The sequence below is a fragment of the Myotis myotis genome, unplaced genomic scaffold (assembly GCF_014108235.1).
Source record: "Myotis myotis isolate mMyoMyo1 unplaced genomic scaffold, mMyoMyo1.p scaffold_m19_p_6, whole genome shotgun sequence".
In the NCBI taxonomy this organism is placed as follows: Eukaryota; Metazoa; Chordata; class Mammalia; order Chiroptera; family Vespertilionidae; genus Myotis; species Myotis myotis.
Window position 1 is genome coordinate 51,549,532 of NW_023416368.1, and position 18,061 is coordinate 51,567,592.

The following is an 18,061-nucleotide window of genomic DNA, read 5'->3' on the forward strand; positions in this document are numbered from 1 at the left end:
CCCTCGCTGGCCTGGATTCTGCCTCGCGGCCCCTTTTTACATGCCCTGCAGCTTCCACATCTGCCAATTGCCTCCTTCATTATTTACGCACTTCAGGTCACTCGGAGAGATTGCTCTCCCTTGCCGTTCACACCAAGCCATGTGGTAGATTGTAGGCCAGGCCACAGTTTGGCTGCTGTTGGGTCCCGGGTCCACCTTTGGTCCAACCGCTGGGAAGATGGCCACGTTTAGCATCCGTGCCACCCAGACAGCCCCAGAAGCAGGGCCATGATCCGGACGGTTACCTTACAAAGGGTGTGCGCACCACTGGCTTTTTATTTAATAATTTTTCCTTCTCTTACTCTTTGTCCTCATTTGTCTTTAAACGTATGTAGACACTATTGGTCGTTTTCTTCTTTGCCTGCAATGTGTGAAAGCATTTTTGGACATGCGTACATTTATCATTGAGCTCAAGGTCGCTGAAGGATTAAAATTACAAGTGTCTCGAACTCTTTGCAATTATGAAATATTCATTTTAACGCTACACTGGTTCTTTTCTTATTTTTCTGTAGTTAGTGCGTGGTAGCAGCAGAGCTGCACTTTTTAACGACAAACGCCACAGTTGTATGTCTTGAGGTCTCCCGTAAATGTGGAGGTGGTACAGGTGATAAGGTTCAGGCTCCGACTCCCACCTGTTTTACCCCCTGCCTGTTCCTTCTTCCCCTCGGGCTGTGGGGAATGCAGTTTGACAATTCCTGGTCGATTTCACAGTTAATAATTCTATGTGGTAAGCTTAATGCAGAATCAGAAAAGATCCTTACTTATATGTTAGAAAAGTTGTAAAATAATGCTTTTAGTATCATCTAGATCTAACAGAGCTTGTGTGCCCCATATTATAATAGACAGTATATCATAATAATATGGCATGTACTAGTATACTATATCTGATATGTTATATATATATATAACATATTTGTATATTTTCACCTCCCTATGTGTGTAGTGACAGTATATTCTAGCACATAGCAGAGTAATTGACCTCCATAAAGTGACTTCACATTAGAACAGAACAAAGCAGGTTTTTGGTGACTTCTGGAGATTGTGTTCAGTCTTTTATAAAATTAGCTGGACTGTTGAGAGACAGTTCTGAGTGCATGGGCCAGAATATTTATTTGGTATCTTTTCTTAGATGCAAAATGAACTGAGAAGGCACCCAGAATAAATACCCACATAGTTTTTGGCAAAATCAAGGAGAATGGGTTTTGCAAAATAATAGTTACTAAAATCATAGTAATAAAGAAAATGTTGACCTATCCTGTTTGACTCAGTGGATAGAGAATCGGCCTGTGGACTGAAGGGTCCCAGGTTCAATTCCAGCAAAATATTTTTGCTTTTCTTTAGTATTGTCCTACTTTTTCAGTAAATATGATACAAGAGAGGATGCGTAAGAAGGTATTTAATATTGCAGGACAAACATTGTCAACCTACTCTAGAAAGTTTTAACTATTCAAGAAAAACACATTTTAAACCTAAATTTAGATCTTGAAGCAAAGTTTATTCTTCAGAACTTCAATTGTAAAACAAATGTCTTATTTGGTCATGAAATTCTTTTCATTATCATAGCATCAGATGAGTCTGTTGTAAATTTTTCATTCTGTGACATCAGATACATGACTCAATCTATTATTCTAGTATCTCTTATTAACTAAATATAACAATAAACAAACCTAATTCTATCAAATATGGCTTGATTAGTTTCAGAGCCTGGTTCAACATCCAGTATTGCCAGTTTCTGGGGTATCTTTGGAAGGGTCTATAATAAATGAGTGACATTCTAGTCTTATTTATACCCCCAATTATAGATGTCAGCTGCTGTAGTTTGTAGTGCAGATGAGTTTTTCAAATACTTCTGAGTAACTGAAGCTGCAGAAATACAGAGATATTCTAAACTCATATGTTTAATGTATTTTCATGGATCCTTCGCCAATCCCCTAGCCTGTGGTAGCTATATTTTTACCCGTACCATTTCTGTCATGATAGTATTTGTTTTGAACCAAGTTTTATGTATATCACTAGAGGAAAATACATCATTCCATGTGTTCTATTAAATATTAGGAAAGCAGATGAGTCCTTGGAAATGCAGCACAAATTATGTTTTGATTGTTTTCACTGAAATGTTTATATTTTCATAGAAAAGCTATTGCAAAGTTTGAGAAATTTCTGTAAGATGTCTATCGTAGCTTCTCTTAAAGTCAGTCTTTGCATAAATCTACCATATTTAATCACGGCACTTGTCTAGACCCCCTCCCCGATTCAGTCTCCTTCTAACATGATGGAGCAGCTGTTTGAGCCTCAGATGCTGTCTTTTTTATTTTGTTTTGTTTGGCTTTGTCCATTCATGGCTCTCTGCAGTGGTTCTGACCGTTCGCTATGGTATTGGTTTGGAAAAAGCGGTGCAAGGTTAGTTACTTCTGGTGTTTTGGTACATGAGTTTGGTTAAAGTGCCATCAGGTCTGGCTCGTCGCTTTGGTGCAGGAAGCATCGTGAGGAGCTTCCTTGGGTGGGTCTTTTCTGGGCACAGTGATACATTTGCTCTAAACATTTTTTCAAGACATTTTCTAAAGAAGTTTTTGAATGTAATTAAAAATTAGCTTGCTTTCTCAAAATGGCTTTTATGCTATAATAAATGGATGATGGATGAATGACACTGGCAAAAATAACTAGGTTTTAATAAACAAGTGTTAAAGTTTGACTTTCAGTTAGGTTTCTGTTTGGTGTGACAATGTAAAGGGAGTGAAAATGAAGTGTATTTTTACGGCATCGCCTTTACATGTGGGGTTTTTTCCCCCTAAACATTCTGGACCTTCTAGTATAATTATTATTATTCTTTATAGAGTGAGACCATTAAAACAAGTGGGAAAGTTTTTCATATGCTACCTTGATTACTGTTTGGAATTAGCAGAGAATAATAACGTAAATTAGTTTTCTTTCCTGAATTTTGAGATGCCTACTGGAAATAACATAATCTGTAAAAGTTCGGAGGAGCATAAATAATTCCACGTTGAGTTGAATGAATATAGAGGCAGTACCTATTAAAATAATATTTGAAAGTTCATGGATTTTGCAAAAAGATGGCATCTGCTTATTTGAAATGACCTCATGTGACTGCCGTGACCGTATTTGGGGATGACCAACTTTTAAAACATTCATTCACTCTTTTTTACCTCTTAGAGGACAAACAAAAAATTATGACATTGATCAGATTACACACCACAGCTTTTTAAATATGGTAGGTTTCAGTGCCTACCAGCTTACCCATGCCCTCTGCTAGGTCTTGTCGGGGAAGGAAAGATGGCTTCCCTGAAGAAGCTCACCTTCAGTGGAGGAGGGAGGAAAGTAAACACATTATCATAATTAGCATGGAAGGGGCTGTGGTTGAGGTAAGCTCTTGGCACTATTAGCTACGCTCCCCTGAGGATAGTCTGAGTGGGTGAGTGGCAATTAAATGATGGTAGAGGAGGGGAGGGTGGCAGAGGATCTTCTAGTCAGAATAAACAGCATGCCCAGATCCTTTAAAAAGAGGGGAGATGGGTCTGGCACAGTCGTGGGTGGGAGGGAGGGAGGAAAGTAAGAATGGAGGAATGGATGCCAAATGCCTTGCAGGTGCCTGATCCTGAGAGTATTATGATCCACGCTAATGAGTTTGGGCTTTATTCTGAGCACCTCATGAAAGGGTTTTATACAGGCGAGTAATATAATCAGGCTGGCCTCTAGAAAGCTCATTCTAAGATTGAATGATCTGATAGAAAATATTGTTATTGTATTTTAAAATTATACCTTTTTCAGCATCTTTCTCAGAGAGTGCTTTGCCTTCGTTTTCCAAGTCCAGGGTTCTTGAAGCCTTGATTTAGAGATGATCAAATAAGAAAGGCCTTTCCTGGCTCTCAGTGCTCCCTCAACGTGGGGACTTACAGTGATTTTTAAAGTTTGAGGGCACGTGCAGTAAAGGGGAGGTCATTTAGCCGCACAGTGTGAGTTCCGCTCCCCAAAAAGCAGGTAACTGATGTGACATTAGTAAAGGGAGGAAGGACTTCAGACTTTCAGATCTTTTTTTAAATTCTTGGGTGAATGAAAACAAACTATTACATTGTCAGTATAAGTATAAAGTAAACCTGATATAGGGAGGTGAGAAAGTGGAATCTGAGAGATCTGCTGTGGGAACCAGGAGTATAGGAAGCGAAGCAGGTTGGTGGTGGGTGAGTCAAAGGATAAATTCCTTTCTGAACATGTAGTGCCAACGCCTGCAGACCATCCATGCGGGTGGTTTTGTAGATATGTGGATTAGGATCTGGAGCAGAGATCTGAACCAGAGATTAAGGTTTACCAAACTGTGCTCCAAATAAGGAAGAAACACATGATCCAGAGATTGACAGTCTGGGGGAGATAAGCACAATAGGAATTTCAGCAGTAGTTGGCACTTTTTGCCAAATGAAAAAAAAAAAAGTCACTTTTTTTGTTCCAACCTCGTCCAGCTAAAGCCAAGTCATAACTGCCTTGGATTTAAAAGTTGAGGCTCAAATGAGTTCCTCTGTTTACACTCCGAATTTGAGAATCAGTCTATCTTCAGATTGGTTCATTTTTGCCTTTCTTATTTCTCACTCTTTATTTTCACACCTTTCTTCAACAGTCAGAAAAGCATTCAAGTATTTGCCTAGAAGGAGAAGAAGACATCACACGACAAGCGTATTTACACCATGGGGCGTGACTTTTATTGAGTTCGGAAGGATAGAGAGAAATAAAGCTAACAAAATGTCTCAGCGACTCAGCACAGTTCAGTACAACCTATCCACATTGCAACTTTTCTCCTAAAATCAACCTTGAGCTCTGGATGCTGAGAAAATACATGTAAATGTTTTAAAGGCACTTTAAAAATCTCACTCAATACCATATTTTTCTATTAAAAAAACCAAGGAGTACCCTTGGGAGTACTTGAGAGATGGCATTGGTTTGGAGGAGAGATGATGACCTCAGTGTCAAATGTTGGAAGGATAATTGGAGGTGACCTGTCAGACAGCTGAAGTGTGGAAGTATGTAGATCAGAACTAGGTAGAGTTAGAAGTCATGTGACCTTGATTATTTAACCACAAATATAGGTAAGATGCCAAGGGTGAAAGTTGAGAGATGTAAGGAATGACCCACTGTTAGATAAACCACAGTGAAAAATCAGGCAGAAGCTGAGAGCTAATGAAAGCGGGTCTCTTAGAAAAGGAGGCGGGCAGAGAAACACACTGAGTAAGCACCAACAAACCAAAAGTAGCTCTAAAAGCAATTTGTAATTTTTAAACATCACCCCACTCACATATCCACCATCTGTGGCATTCAAGTCGATGTAAGATCTCAAGCAACTGAGGAGTTCAAAATGAAACTCTAAACACTGATTTTCTAAGATTCTCTATTTCCCAAAAGGATAGAGAGGTACAACAAAATGGGATCGTACAGGAGCATGGTGTGACCTGAGCAAGTCACTTAACCTCTTTTCATCTTCAAGGATATCTCATCCCTAAAATGAAGAAGCTGGGTTTGGGCTGTAAAGGCCTTTCAGCTCTAAAATAAATGTATTTTCTTATGGAAATACACTATTTTGGAGAAGTATAAAAAGCTGACATGCCCTTTTGTTTTAGAAAAGTGCCCGGCCAGCATGGGCCCTGGATAGGTCAGTATTAGGGGTAGGATCATGGCCCAAAATGTTAGCACTCACATCTTAAAGTAGGCCTGCTTCATTTCTGAATTAACTCAGTGTATTAATTGCATAACTCAGAAAATTGGTTAATTAGAGAATGTTCATGTTTTATAATCTAGATAATCACATTTTAAAAAGTATATTATTCATTTCAGAGAGGAAAGGAAAGGGAGAGAGAAATAGAAACATCAGTGATGAGAGATTCATTGATTGGTTGCCTCCTGCACATCCCCTACTCTGGGGATCAAGCCCGCAACCCAGGCATGTGCCCTGGTTCATAGGTTGACAAGCACTGAGCCACACCAGCTGGGCTCTAGGCAATCACATTTTAAGAAACTTTTAGGTTTGGGTAGATAAGGTGCAGATATCATCGATTCTTATTTTGCCATCTAATAGATGTCAACTCAGCTTTGTAAAAGCCATGAAAAAAAGAAAATTTGGTACCATTGAGAATAGAGTAGTTTAAGTAACTTATCCAAATGATACTGCTACTCTGACATCCAGGCTTCATGTGGGAAAAAGGATGAAGCCAACTGCTGGGTATTGACCCTGCCTTTTCCAGGTTTTTCATCATTACTTGTCTGTGCCAGAGATTACATGGAAAGAAAATGGCGAACGAATTTGTGTTTTTAAATCCTTACATTGAAGCTAGACCCTCGGCAGCTCCAGAATGTAGACATCTGATCCGTGCAAAATGATGTCACCAGACACCACTGAGTGTCCAGGGGAAACAAATGTTGGTCTTGGGTTAGCAAGCACTGCAGCGTCCACATGCCTCTCTAGAAGGGGTTTGTTTGGTCAGGAGGTAAAGGAATGGTCAGATGAGACTTTTGAAAATACCTCCACCAAATTAATATTGAGGAAGGAGGTAGGCCTCAGTACTTTATTAGGACACCAAACTTTAAAGAAAAGACATACTTGAGATCTGACTGAGGGATTTAAAATGTTTTTTATTTGACCCAGTTTTCTAAGGCATGTTAGAAGAGCTAACATGGAACGTCTTTTTCCTCCTTCCCACAAATAAAGATAACTAACTGGGCCACTTATCCCACTAAACCCCGCCACCTGTTGTAACACTTCGCATATTATATTGTTGCATGCAGCTTTCTCTTTTCCAGTGGATTGAGCGTGAGTGATGCGTAGCAAGATTGAAATATCTCCACCAAGGAACTTTTGTTTATGCTTTTGAGATGTAACATTTCTGCTCAGGGCTCTGTTGCTTTTTTACAGAGTCCATTTTTTCCCATTAAAAAATAACATATTAAGAGAGTCTTCTTTTTACCAATTAGGTCAAAGTCCTAAAATTTTAAGACCCAAACCCCATGGTTTAGAGCGAACTGATTCACAAAGCATACGTGACTTTGCTACGAGAAGAAAGGGTATGTACTTTAGCACCGCATGCTGGATGGGGCGTTGGGAATTTAATTATTTTGTGAAAAGTAAAGATAGAGCCTTAAATCCCACTGCTTTTGTAAATAAAGCTTCCCAGCATGTTATTTCTAATGAATGCTTCCCGTAATATAAAATGAGTCTCCTTGTTATGCCATTAACAGCAGCATGTTAAACATTTGATAATATGTGATAATCAGTCTTGTCCTTTTGCATTCTTTTAACCCTTTAGGCTTCCATACATTGTTTTCTTTAAGCTTGTGAGCTGCTTGTGAATTCCAGTCAACTCCTATATTTATATATAATGTATGTTTTCTGTTCTGAGCTAGAATGCAAACTCATTCCCATGGATTAATTGTTTTATCCCATGACTTAGAATTTGACAACTAAACTGCTATTAACCTTTGGGTTTCAAAAAAAGGGAAATATAAGAGTTAAAGAAATACTTTCAGTCAACACAGTATTCTGTACATATCCATTGTAAGTGTATAGATGAGCAAAATTATTTTAACTTGAACTTAAATCAATCTAGTCTTTAGAAAATCACATTGAGTTTTTTGTATTTGAGTTAAAACTTCGTTTTGAGCACCAGTGAATCTACCTAGCCCTTTAAAATGACCACTTATTTTATTGTTTGATGGTAATTATAACATAGTTGGCTAAAAGTACACATATATGGACAAAGACTAGAAGGAAACCTGGAAAAATAAAAATTTTTAATTTAGAATGGCAGGATGAAAGGTGACAAATACTTATCTAGTATATTTAAATAGTTTCCTAAAATATAATTAACATTAACAAATAATATTATTTTAGTTCTTCTGCTCATTTAATTAATTTCTGAAGTGTTTCAGTCTTGATGTGAAGGGCCGAGAGCTCTGTGGTTTATACTAGCATAGCTATTGTCACTACAATAATGAGGTAAATAAGCAAAGACCATTTATAAATAAAACAAATAAGAATATTAGCATGTATTAATTTTACTTAATTTGGTAGAGGTAATTGCTTGATTATGGCCTTTTCTCAGAGCTGAATTTGAGTCTAAAGATATAATTATTGCTTTGTTTTCTTTGTTTCCAGAGACTGAGCATGAAGTAATTTAGAAAATTTAGTCATTCATTTTTTTGTTTGTTTTTTATTTTAACAAAATTTTGTATTTAATGCTTTTCATACATTATTTTATTGTGTAGTTATATAACTGATACTTTAATATTGAAGAATTGGAACATTTTTACATAGATGATTAAATTTCCATATTTAAGGATAAAATTAGGTAAAAATAAAATAAGGAAATCATGAAAAGTATAAATCAAGTAACTGTGAAGGAATTGCATCACATTACTCTCTTTTGTTATCATTTAGTTTATCTTCATAAAATATTTAAATTAAGAAGCAACATGTTTGCAATAGAGCTTTAGGCTTTCAGTCAACAATCATGAAACATTACCTGATTAACTTTGTCACTAATTGTTTAGCTGTGTAATCTTGGGCAAATCATATAAACATCCACAAACATTGTTTCATCTGTGAAACTAGTTGGTCTTAGATGTACTCTGTCTATAACGTATAAATATATAGGGAGAGGATCTGGTCTTGTTTTCCAGATTTCTGTATACTAAAAATCTCTTTTTCTCTCTTTTATTCCAGCCAAGCCAGCACCTTTAGAAATAAAACCTTTGCCAGAATGGGAAGAATTACAAGCCCCAGTTAGGTCTCCCATCACTAGAAGTTTTGCTCGAGAGTAAGTCTTATTTAAATATATAGCTTGATTGTTCATTATAATGGAAAATACAGTACCTGGAACAGTGGTTTTCAAAGGACGGTCTGGGAAGCTTCCTTTTGGGGGTTCTGTGAAATCAAAACTGTTTTCATTAAGATACCGAGATGTCAATTGCTTTTTCCACTCTTCTTCTCTCATGAGTGTACACTGGAGTTTTCCAGAGGCTGCATAATATTAGATGAGATTGTGTGACAGCAAATAGAATGTGTATTTGTCTACTCTTATGTTTAAAAATTTTTATATTTCTTGTAATATGGTAAATATCAATAGTTAGAACCCATATAAACAAAAGTTCCTTGGAGTTCACAATAGTTTTTAAGAGTGTAAAGGGTTCATGAGGCTAGAAATTTCTAAGAACTAAGTGATATGGAAAGTATGGTAGTTTCTATGGTAGGAACTTATTTAATTAAGATTCATTTAAATGTATATAAAGAAATGAATATATAAAGTTACCAACCTGTGTTGAATATGTGTTCATGTTTCTTGGTATACATAGTTATTTTCAATGGGAATTCATAAATCTTTTCTTTTTATATCTTTTGACTTTCTAGTTATCCTCCAAATCCCTAACAATACCTTTTTCTTTGTTTTGCACAGATCATTTGGTGCCCAAAATATACATTTGCAATGTAGCTATAAATACTGGTTGTGCGTTTGAATGTGTGCTAAAATTGGATTATAATAAACTAGAGGCCCAGTGCACGAAATTTGTGCACTTGGTGGCAGGGTGGGGGGGAGGGTGGTGTCCCTCAGACCAGCCTGTGCTCTCTCTCACAGTCTGGGAACCCTCGGGGGATGTCTGACTGACACGGAGGCAGGAGAGGCTCCCACCACCACTGCTGCACTCACCAGCTGGAGCCTGGCTCAGAGCTTCTGGCTGAGTGGCACTCCCCCTGTGAGAGCACACTGACTACCAGGAGGCAGCTCCTGCATTGAGTGCCTGTCCCCTGGTGGTCAGTGCACATCATAGCGACCGGTCGTTCCACCGTTCATTCAATTTGCATATTAGCCTTTTATTATAATAAATGTGTAAATAGATTATTATAAACTTAAATGGGAATTTCTGAAAGAATGGAAACTGTCACTCATTTTATTTTGGAAGTGATATTAGAAACTTTGTCAGGGTTTGTGTTTGTAATGATAATTTTTGTAATTAGTTCCTCTAGGTTTCCCATGTCTCCCCGACCGGGTTCAGTGCATAGCACAACCTCAAGCAGCGACTCACACGATAGTGAAGAGAATTATGTACCCATGAATCCAAACCTATCTGGTGAAGACTCGGTATGTAAAGTCTCATCTTAACTTCTCTCTTATTTCTCCCAGTCTATCAATCTTATCCTTACATCTTGCTTTATACCTAAGGAAAAAGGATAAAAGACAGTTTGTTATTGCTTTTTAAAAATAGTATGCTAAAGTCTAAAACCAGTAGAGGGTCTAAGTGTAATATCAATATCTAAAACGTAGAAATAAAATTAATTTTAAAAGGCTTCCAGTTGTAATTTTTATAGGATGTACTTGATTTTTGAAACTATCCAAGAAAATACTTTATACTGGATGCTGCCTATTCATTTATACACAGATCCAAAGTCAAGCATTCGTGAATTGAGCCCTTAATGTGACTCCTGAAATTCGAATGACAAATACCTCATTACTAAAGACAAATATTGTTATGTAACAATAACAACAAAAATATGCTCAATAATTTTGTACACTTTTAAAATAATTTTAGGAAAACAAAGTTGTTTTTATTTTATTCTTCTAATTCGCAGAACACTCATAATAACTCCTAGAATCTTAGGGTTTTTCTAAACTGTTTTGAGAAAACACTGGGCTAAAGGCTGGAACACAGTGACAGGCTGTTCCCAATTGAGATTAGATCAGGAGCAAATAGGGGCATAAATTTTAACAATACTTCAAGATGAAAAAATTTTCAGTCCTAGTAATAATTAGAAAACAGTTTACCTAGCAATTCTGAGAAATTCTTTTTGGGAACAACTCACTGACATTAAACGTGTACATCAAATAAACTCTTGGGTCCTTTCATAGCCTTGTGATACTGTGAATTCAAGGTGTTTCCAATTAGAGAAATTCCAGGTACAGGTTCTTCCACTGGTCACATTTGAATACAAAAAAATTTTCACACATATACACACCTGCTTGATTTTTTTATGTTAGAATGAAATATCACCTCACTTAAAGGAAAAAATCAGTTTCTTTATGAATTAGGGGGAAAAGGCAGGAGGAAAATGGCTGTTTGTACTGAGTACCAAAACTTGCTTATTTTTTTGTCCCCTGCATGTTGTATTAGGAATAGTTGATAAATTTGGTTTAAAAATCTGTTCCTGCTAATGAGCCATCACATTCAGTGGTGCAGATTGGTTACTGCATAATCACCCTGCCTACAGTGTGTAGTGTGTACAAAAGGCTGCACGCACGAGCTATGGAGCAACCCAGACCATGTCCCGTCCACCCGCGGCAGGGCCTGGCACAGAGCCTGGACACCCCACAGGAAGGAGAGCATCTTTTTCTAATTCACAAAAGCATTGCACACGGCCTGTCAGCAGCCCTGCTTACAAATGAGGGGTAAACTGTTTTCCTAGCAATTGTCTTTGCCCTAAATCACAGCTTACTCTGTTTAACCTTAGCAAAAATTGCTGTCCACTATCTCCCTTCTTTATCTTTTTTTTTTTTAGAGACTAGTCCTACTCTTGTACAAATCCTATTAGGATGGAAGGGATAAGACCAAGAGAAGACAGGAAATTAAGTGGTAAAAATTCTAGATGGTAGAAATAAAATACAGTTTGCCAATAGGGTCATTATTCTAGAACAGCGGTTCTCAACCTGTGGATCACGACCCCTTAGGGGTCGCCTAAGACCATCAGAAAACACATATATAATTACATATTGTTTTTGTGATTAATCACCATACTTTAATTATGTTCAATTTGTAGCAATGAAATTGGGGGTCACCACAACATGAGGAACTGTATTAAAGGGTCGCAGCATTAGGAAGGTTGAGAACCACTGTTCTAGAAGCTTTCATTAACATACTTATTCTAAACTAATTTCAGTGTGAAAGCCTTTAAATAAAATATAGAACTTTTTTAAAAAATTTAATTTGAAGGCAAGGTGCATACGGATCCTGTAGTTTAAAAATATAATTGAGCCCTAGCTGATTTGGCTCAGTGAATAGAGCGTCGACTTGAAGACTGAAGCGTCCTGGGTTCAATTCCAGTCAAGGGCACATGCCTGGGTTGCAGGCTCAGTCCCCAGTAGGGGGCATGCAGGAGGCAGCCGATCGATGATTCTCGTTCATCGTTGATGTTTCTCTCCCTCTTCCTCCCTCCCTGAAATCAATAAAAATATATTTTAAAATAAATAAATATGTAATTGAATACATATATCATTTTAATAATATTCAGGTTGAGCTGTCAAAACTTATAGTAGCTTGACATCCCAGTCTTGGTTTGAACCAAGTTTGACTTTTGACACTACTTTTAGCTTATTCTAAAGTAAGTTTTGATCAGTTTTTTGAGACATTACTTATTTTTCCCCGATCCTAAAAAGTTATTTAGTTTTCTAACCAGACATTTTTCCAGCTATGTCCTCTTGGAATAAATATTTAGGCTTTAGTAGATGGCAAGTGAGAAAACCAATATGTCTCCTGAAAGTTTGGCAGTTGATTTTGTTGTATTGTCCTTTCAGAATCTTTTTGGCAGTAGCAGTCTTGATGGAGGAAGCAGCCCTATGATCAAGCCCAAAGGAGACAAACAAGTGGAATACCTCGATCTAGATTTAGATTCTGGGAAATCCACACCACCTCGTAAAGTAAGTGAAAGCTCATTCTGTAAATACAGGGTGGGGGGAAGTCGGTTTACGGTTGTGAATACGTGAAACATAGAGCTTATTCTTGTATCATTATTTATTAGTTACTGTATTATTTTCCATATGAAAAACTGTACCAATTCTCTTCTTTGAGGTTTCTGATTAGAAATTAGTTAGAACTTCTCATTCTATCTTTTGTACCTCTTATCCCTCTTTCATATTTTCTCCTTTTTTATTTTTAAATTCCTTTGAGCATTTCACACATATATATTTTATAATGTTTATGCAATAATTTCAATATCTGAAGTTCTTGGGGGTCTGAATCTGTGTGCTTATTGTTTTTGCTAACTCGCACTCCTGATGGCTTGTTTCCTTGTGTGTTTTATTTTTATTTTTGTTAATCCTCACCCGAGGATGTTTTTTCATTGCTTTTTAGAGAATGGAAGAGAGAGGGAAAGACTGAGAGAAACATCGATGTGAGAGAAACACATCGATTGGTTGCCTCCTGCACAAGCCCTGACCAGGGCCCAGGCCTGGGAGGAACCTGCAACTGAGATAGGTGCCCTTGACCGGAATCGAACCTGGGACCCTGCAGTCCGCAAGCCAATGCTCTATCCACTGAGCAAAACCGGCTAGGGCCCCTTGTGTGTTTTATACATTGTTATTGTGAATTTATTTTGCTGAGGCTATCTGTGGGAATCTTGCATTGGCCTCTGCTAGGAAGCCGTGGTGCTCCCATGCTAGGACCAAGTCAGTTTCCTTCAAGGCTCCCGAACTTAACAGAATAGACCTGGTTCAGCATGCCCTCCCACCCAGCGCCTCCTAACCTTGCAGAGATTGACATCCATCCTAAAGACAGCACTGCCTTTACCATTTAGCAGACCTCTGCTGCCTCTGCTTCCCTCACACCCTGGGTATTTTCCTTATTGTCTAGCAAGCCCAACAATGCATTAATAATTGTTTTTGGCCCTAACTGGTTTGGCTCAGTGGATAGAGCATCAGCCTACGGACTGAAGGGTCCCGGGTTCGATTCTGGTCAAGGGCAAATGCCTAGATTGCAGGCTCAGTCCCCAGTGGGGGGCGTGCAGGAGGCAGCCCATCAATGATTCTCTCTCATCATTGATGTTTCTATTTCTTTCTCTCACTCTCCCTTCCTCTCTGAAATCAATAAAAATATATATTTTTAAAAAATAATATTATTATTTTTGTTTTAAGTTAGCTAGTGTTTAGTTGTATTTTAGGAGTAAGAGGGCCAGCCCATCTGCCTGTGTAGTTTGTCATTCTTGAAAATACTGCTTTTCAAAAAAACTTTTCTTCACTTCTGAAAGTAAGCACTGACACATGTTCTCAGAACTTGAAAAAGTTAAGCTTAAGCTAAAGGCTAAAGGGTTCTAGAAGCAAATTGTGTGTCTTAAGATGAACCAGGTGTCTGCTATCCCTACTTTATAAGAATTTCATCTGTGATGGGGAGCATTAGTTTGAATTCTTATTATATACTAGAGGCCCAATGCACGAAATTTGTGCAAGAGTAGGCCTTTCTTCCCCCGGCTGCCAGGACCGGCTTCCCTCCGGCACCTGGGACCCGGGCTTCCCTCCGGCTACTGGCAGGCACTCAGAACCCGGGCTTGTCCAGAAGAACGTCCAGTCTAATTAGCATGTTATGCTTTTATTATTATAGATGATAATTTTAAATGGAAGGAAGAACAATGTACAGTTAAGAGACAGACAACATTGTTAAATTGAGGTGATATTTTTGTGTGTGTGATCAAATAGAATTTCAAGAGTTATTTATTCTGCATGTTTATCTGTGTTTTAAGACTGAATTTTTTGTTATTATTGTTAATCCTCACCTGAGGATATTTTTCCATTGATTTTTTTAGAGAGGGGGGGAGAGAGAGAGAGAGAGACAGAGAGAGAGATTTCGATGTGACAGAGACACATCGATTGACTGCCTCCATCCAACACACACCCAGACTGAGGCCGGGGATTGAGCCTGCAACACAGGTATATGCCCTTGATTAGGAATTGAAACCACAACCTTTCAGTGCGCAAGCTGACACTCTAACCACTGAGACACACCAGCCAGGGCTTAAGACCAAATTTCACTCAGAAGCACTCCTTTCTATGTGAATATTTATGAGTTTTTTTTTTTAATTTGCATTTTTCTAGCAAAAGATCAGCGGCTCAGGAAGCAATGTAGCAGATGAGAGAGTGGATTATGTTGTAGTTGACCAACAGAAGACCCTAGCTCTGAAGAGCACCCGAGAAGCCTGGACAGACGGGAGACAGTCCACAGAATCCGACACACCAACCAAGAGTGTGAAATGAATATATTGATCGGCTGTGTCTGAACAAAAGAGAACGGAATTGTACAGATAAATCCTGTTTGAAGACAACTTGACCCTTAAACTCCAGGTAGATCCTGGAGTTTACTCTAGTTGAAGTCAAAGGACCTTTCAGACGTAATCAAGCAATTTACACTGTCACTGGTGCTTCATGGTATCTGAACAGTTCATAACCTGTAAAAAAAAAAAAAAAAATGTAGGGAAATAGTATTGTTTAGCTCCCAGAAAAAAATTGGTTCCATAGTTAACACAGCTGTAGTATTACTGTATTTATGCACTTTTTCATTTAAGACATTGATTGGGGTATTCGCAAATGTACCTTAACATAATTCCTTGGGAAGTGTTTGTTTTTCCTCACACTACTCTAGATGGCAATACTAAGTTAACTAAGCTACTTGTAGGTTTGTAAATGTCTCTTTAAACTTCAGTGTAATGCTAAGATGAGAAAGTAGATTCACAATTTACCTTTCTACCTGAAACTGCAGGTGGTAGTCATTAAACTACAGAGTACAGTTGGACTCATCATTCATTGCTTTCTCAAATGCTAAGGATAATATGTATACTACTATTAGGACTGGTTCTCTGGTTCATGTACAGTTAGTTCTCAGTGTAGAACTTTATTATATTTTGTTAATTACAGTGTTCTTAGTTCACTGAGTGAAGATTCTGCCGGGTGGGATCTTGTACCTCGGAAAGACTGAATAATTACACTACCAAGTAAGCCTACAGATCACTGATGGCATGAGGTGATGATGTGCTCTCACACTTGTTAACATGCATTGAACTTTATATTATTTGCAAATTGTAGTTTATGTGACTAATCAGGTACGCACCAGGCACTGAGGTGCTAATACACCAGTCAGGTTTAGACAGTGAGCTTTAGTTTGCTCTTGTTAGTCCTGATTTTCAATTTGGAATTAATGACATAGTTGACATTCACTGTTAGTTATAGCAACATACTGTGATTTTTTTTAATTAGACAGTAATTCAGAGTTATTACTCTAAGAATGAAATTCTATCTTTTGACACCATAGTGCCCTTTCTATGATTTTTTAACTTTACTTAATATTCTTCTTAGCCTTATATTTAAATTCCTATGCAATTAATATTTTATACCTGCATTAAACAAAGATGTTATGTAAGTGATTCTCATATGTAGCACCTATTGCTTTTCCAGTTTAAAAAAAAAAAAATAAGGATTTTGTACTGTGATTTATATTCACTGTCCCAGTTCAAGAAATATTGGAGACTTGCTACAATGTGAAATCTTATAGTCATGGACCTCTTTCAACCAGATTTCTGAAACCACCAGAGGAATTATATAATTCTGTCTCACCTATACATGATATCAAGACCACAAATTATAGTGAAGCTACAATTATCTGTATCTGTCTTGGCTTTGCTATGTAATTTAGAAAGCAGAGTTGTTTGTTTGTTTGTTTGTTAACTAAATGACATACAATCTCTTATGTATTGATTTAAGATCTACTAACAGTTGTTAGAGGGGGCATAGAGATTGTAGTGCCCATGGCTGAGGCAAGACCCCCTCCATTCAGACCTCTGTTGCCTGAGTACACAGATGTGCCCTGATATCTGGCCTCTGGCCATAGTTCTGTGCCTAATCAATATAATGGGTTTGTTTCCCTGATCCACAAACTAAAAATGTGCATAACAAGATGATGAATTTTAGATTAGTAACAGTTGATGCTTTCAAATGTTTGCTTCTTTTTCAAACAAAGGCTAAAACCCAGAAGTGAATTTTGAGGTGGATTTTTAAATAAAGAGATTGTTTGAGTTTGGCGTGCGCAAGCTATTTCATACTGAAACCACAACATAAAATCTAAAATCACTGAAATGTGCCTGAACACAATGCAGTTTGGTGTGTGATGATAGGAAATTGTGTCATGTGGAGGAGGGCCATATTTTTAGATTAAAACACCATACACATTAATTAAAAAATAGAAATCTTATTTAAAGCTGCCTATCGAAAGAGTCTAAGCAGTTATGAATTTTTTAGTGTAATTTTTTATTACAAGTTACCATTTTTGAAGATCTGTAGCACTCTGATTTGTAGAAATGTTCCCATTGTGCAGAAGAATTTAAGAATTGAAATGTCTTAAGTTTGTCTCAGACATTGAACATTGTATTAACAAATTACATTAAAAGGCAGTTTCTTGTGGAGCACTCTTTTCCAAACATTTTTAGCCTAGAATCTTTTTTAAATAAAATTTTGTGTACCCCCAATACCGAAAGCCTGAAAAGTTTATTTCATTAGTATAAATGCGTTTGAAGTTCACATTTATGTTCATTTATTTTGGTCCATTTCTGAATAACACAGATATGAAATTGGGGTTATCAATAGCTGGTGAAAAGCTTCAGCAGTTTCTATCCCTTGTTTTATTTGCATGCTGTCAAAACTTTGATTCACACAAACGTATGTAAGTGCAAATAATAACAGGTTCTAAGCATACTTATCAGAATGTTCTTAAAGGTGTATTCCAAGGTTGATACCAAAATAAATTATCCTGGTAGGAGAAGTTAATACATAAGCAGTCTCCAGTATGGAAAACTTGGGGTATGTAACAAATTAGGATGTACATTTTTATTACATTTTTTAAATATCTAGATATATAAAAGGCTAATATACAAAGTGTCCCCTTGGGAGTTCGACCAGGAGTTCGATCGCTCGCTATGACGTGTGCTGACCACCAGGAGGTGGCATGGAACAAAGGAAGGCCCCAGCTGGCAGCCAGCAGCTGGCAAAGGCCCCAGACAGCAGCCAGAAGGCCCCTATCGTCCCTGATCACTGGCCAGGCCTAGAGACCCTACCCGTGCACAAATTTCATGCACTGGGCCTCTAGCATACTTATAAAAACAAAATTTGAGTCAAACCCTTTAAATAACCCTGATCACCTCCAGGAAGCTGTGTTTGGGCCAGGCCTCGGTTGAATACCACTGGTTTAATCATGTGACAGTTATAAGTCAGAAGTCTTTTATCTCTTA

The 18,061-nt window shown here is 37.6% G+C and overlaps 1 protein-coding gene across 8 annotated transcripts in view; it reads left to right on the forward strand.

Moving 5' to 3' along the window:
• GAB1 (GRB2 associated binding protein 1) overlaps positions 1–17,302 on the forward strand; it is a 116,280-nt gene extending 98,978 nt beyond the window's left edge. For 6 of the 8 annotated variants that reach the window (XM_036315400.1, XM_036315393.1, XM_036315394.1 and 3 more), the window contains 5 exons: positions 7,009–7,098; positions 8,756–8,849; positions 10,046–10,169; positions 12,594–12,716; positions 14,883–17,302. In XM_036315400.1, coding sequence (XP_036171293.1) covers positions 7,009–7,098; positions 8,756–8,849; positions 10,046–10,169; positions 12,594–12,716; positions 14,883–15,041 — 590 coding nt within the window. In that variant the 3' untranslated portion in view covers positions 15,042–17,302. The remainder of the gene's footprint in view (positions 1–7,008; positions 7,099–8,755; positions 8,850–10,045; positions 10,170–12,593; positions 12,717–14,882) is intronic. The other 2 variants (XM_036315396.1, XM_036315395.1) reach the window with 1 other exon arrangement.
• Positions 17,303–18,061: the final 759 nt, after the last annotated feature.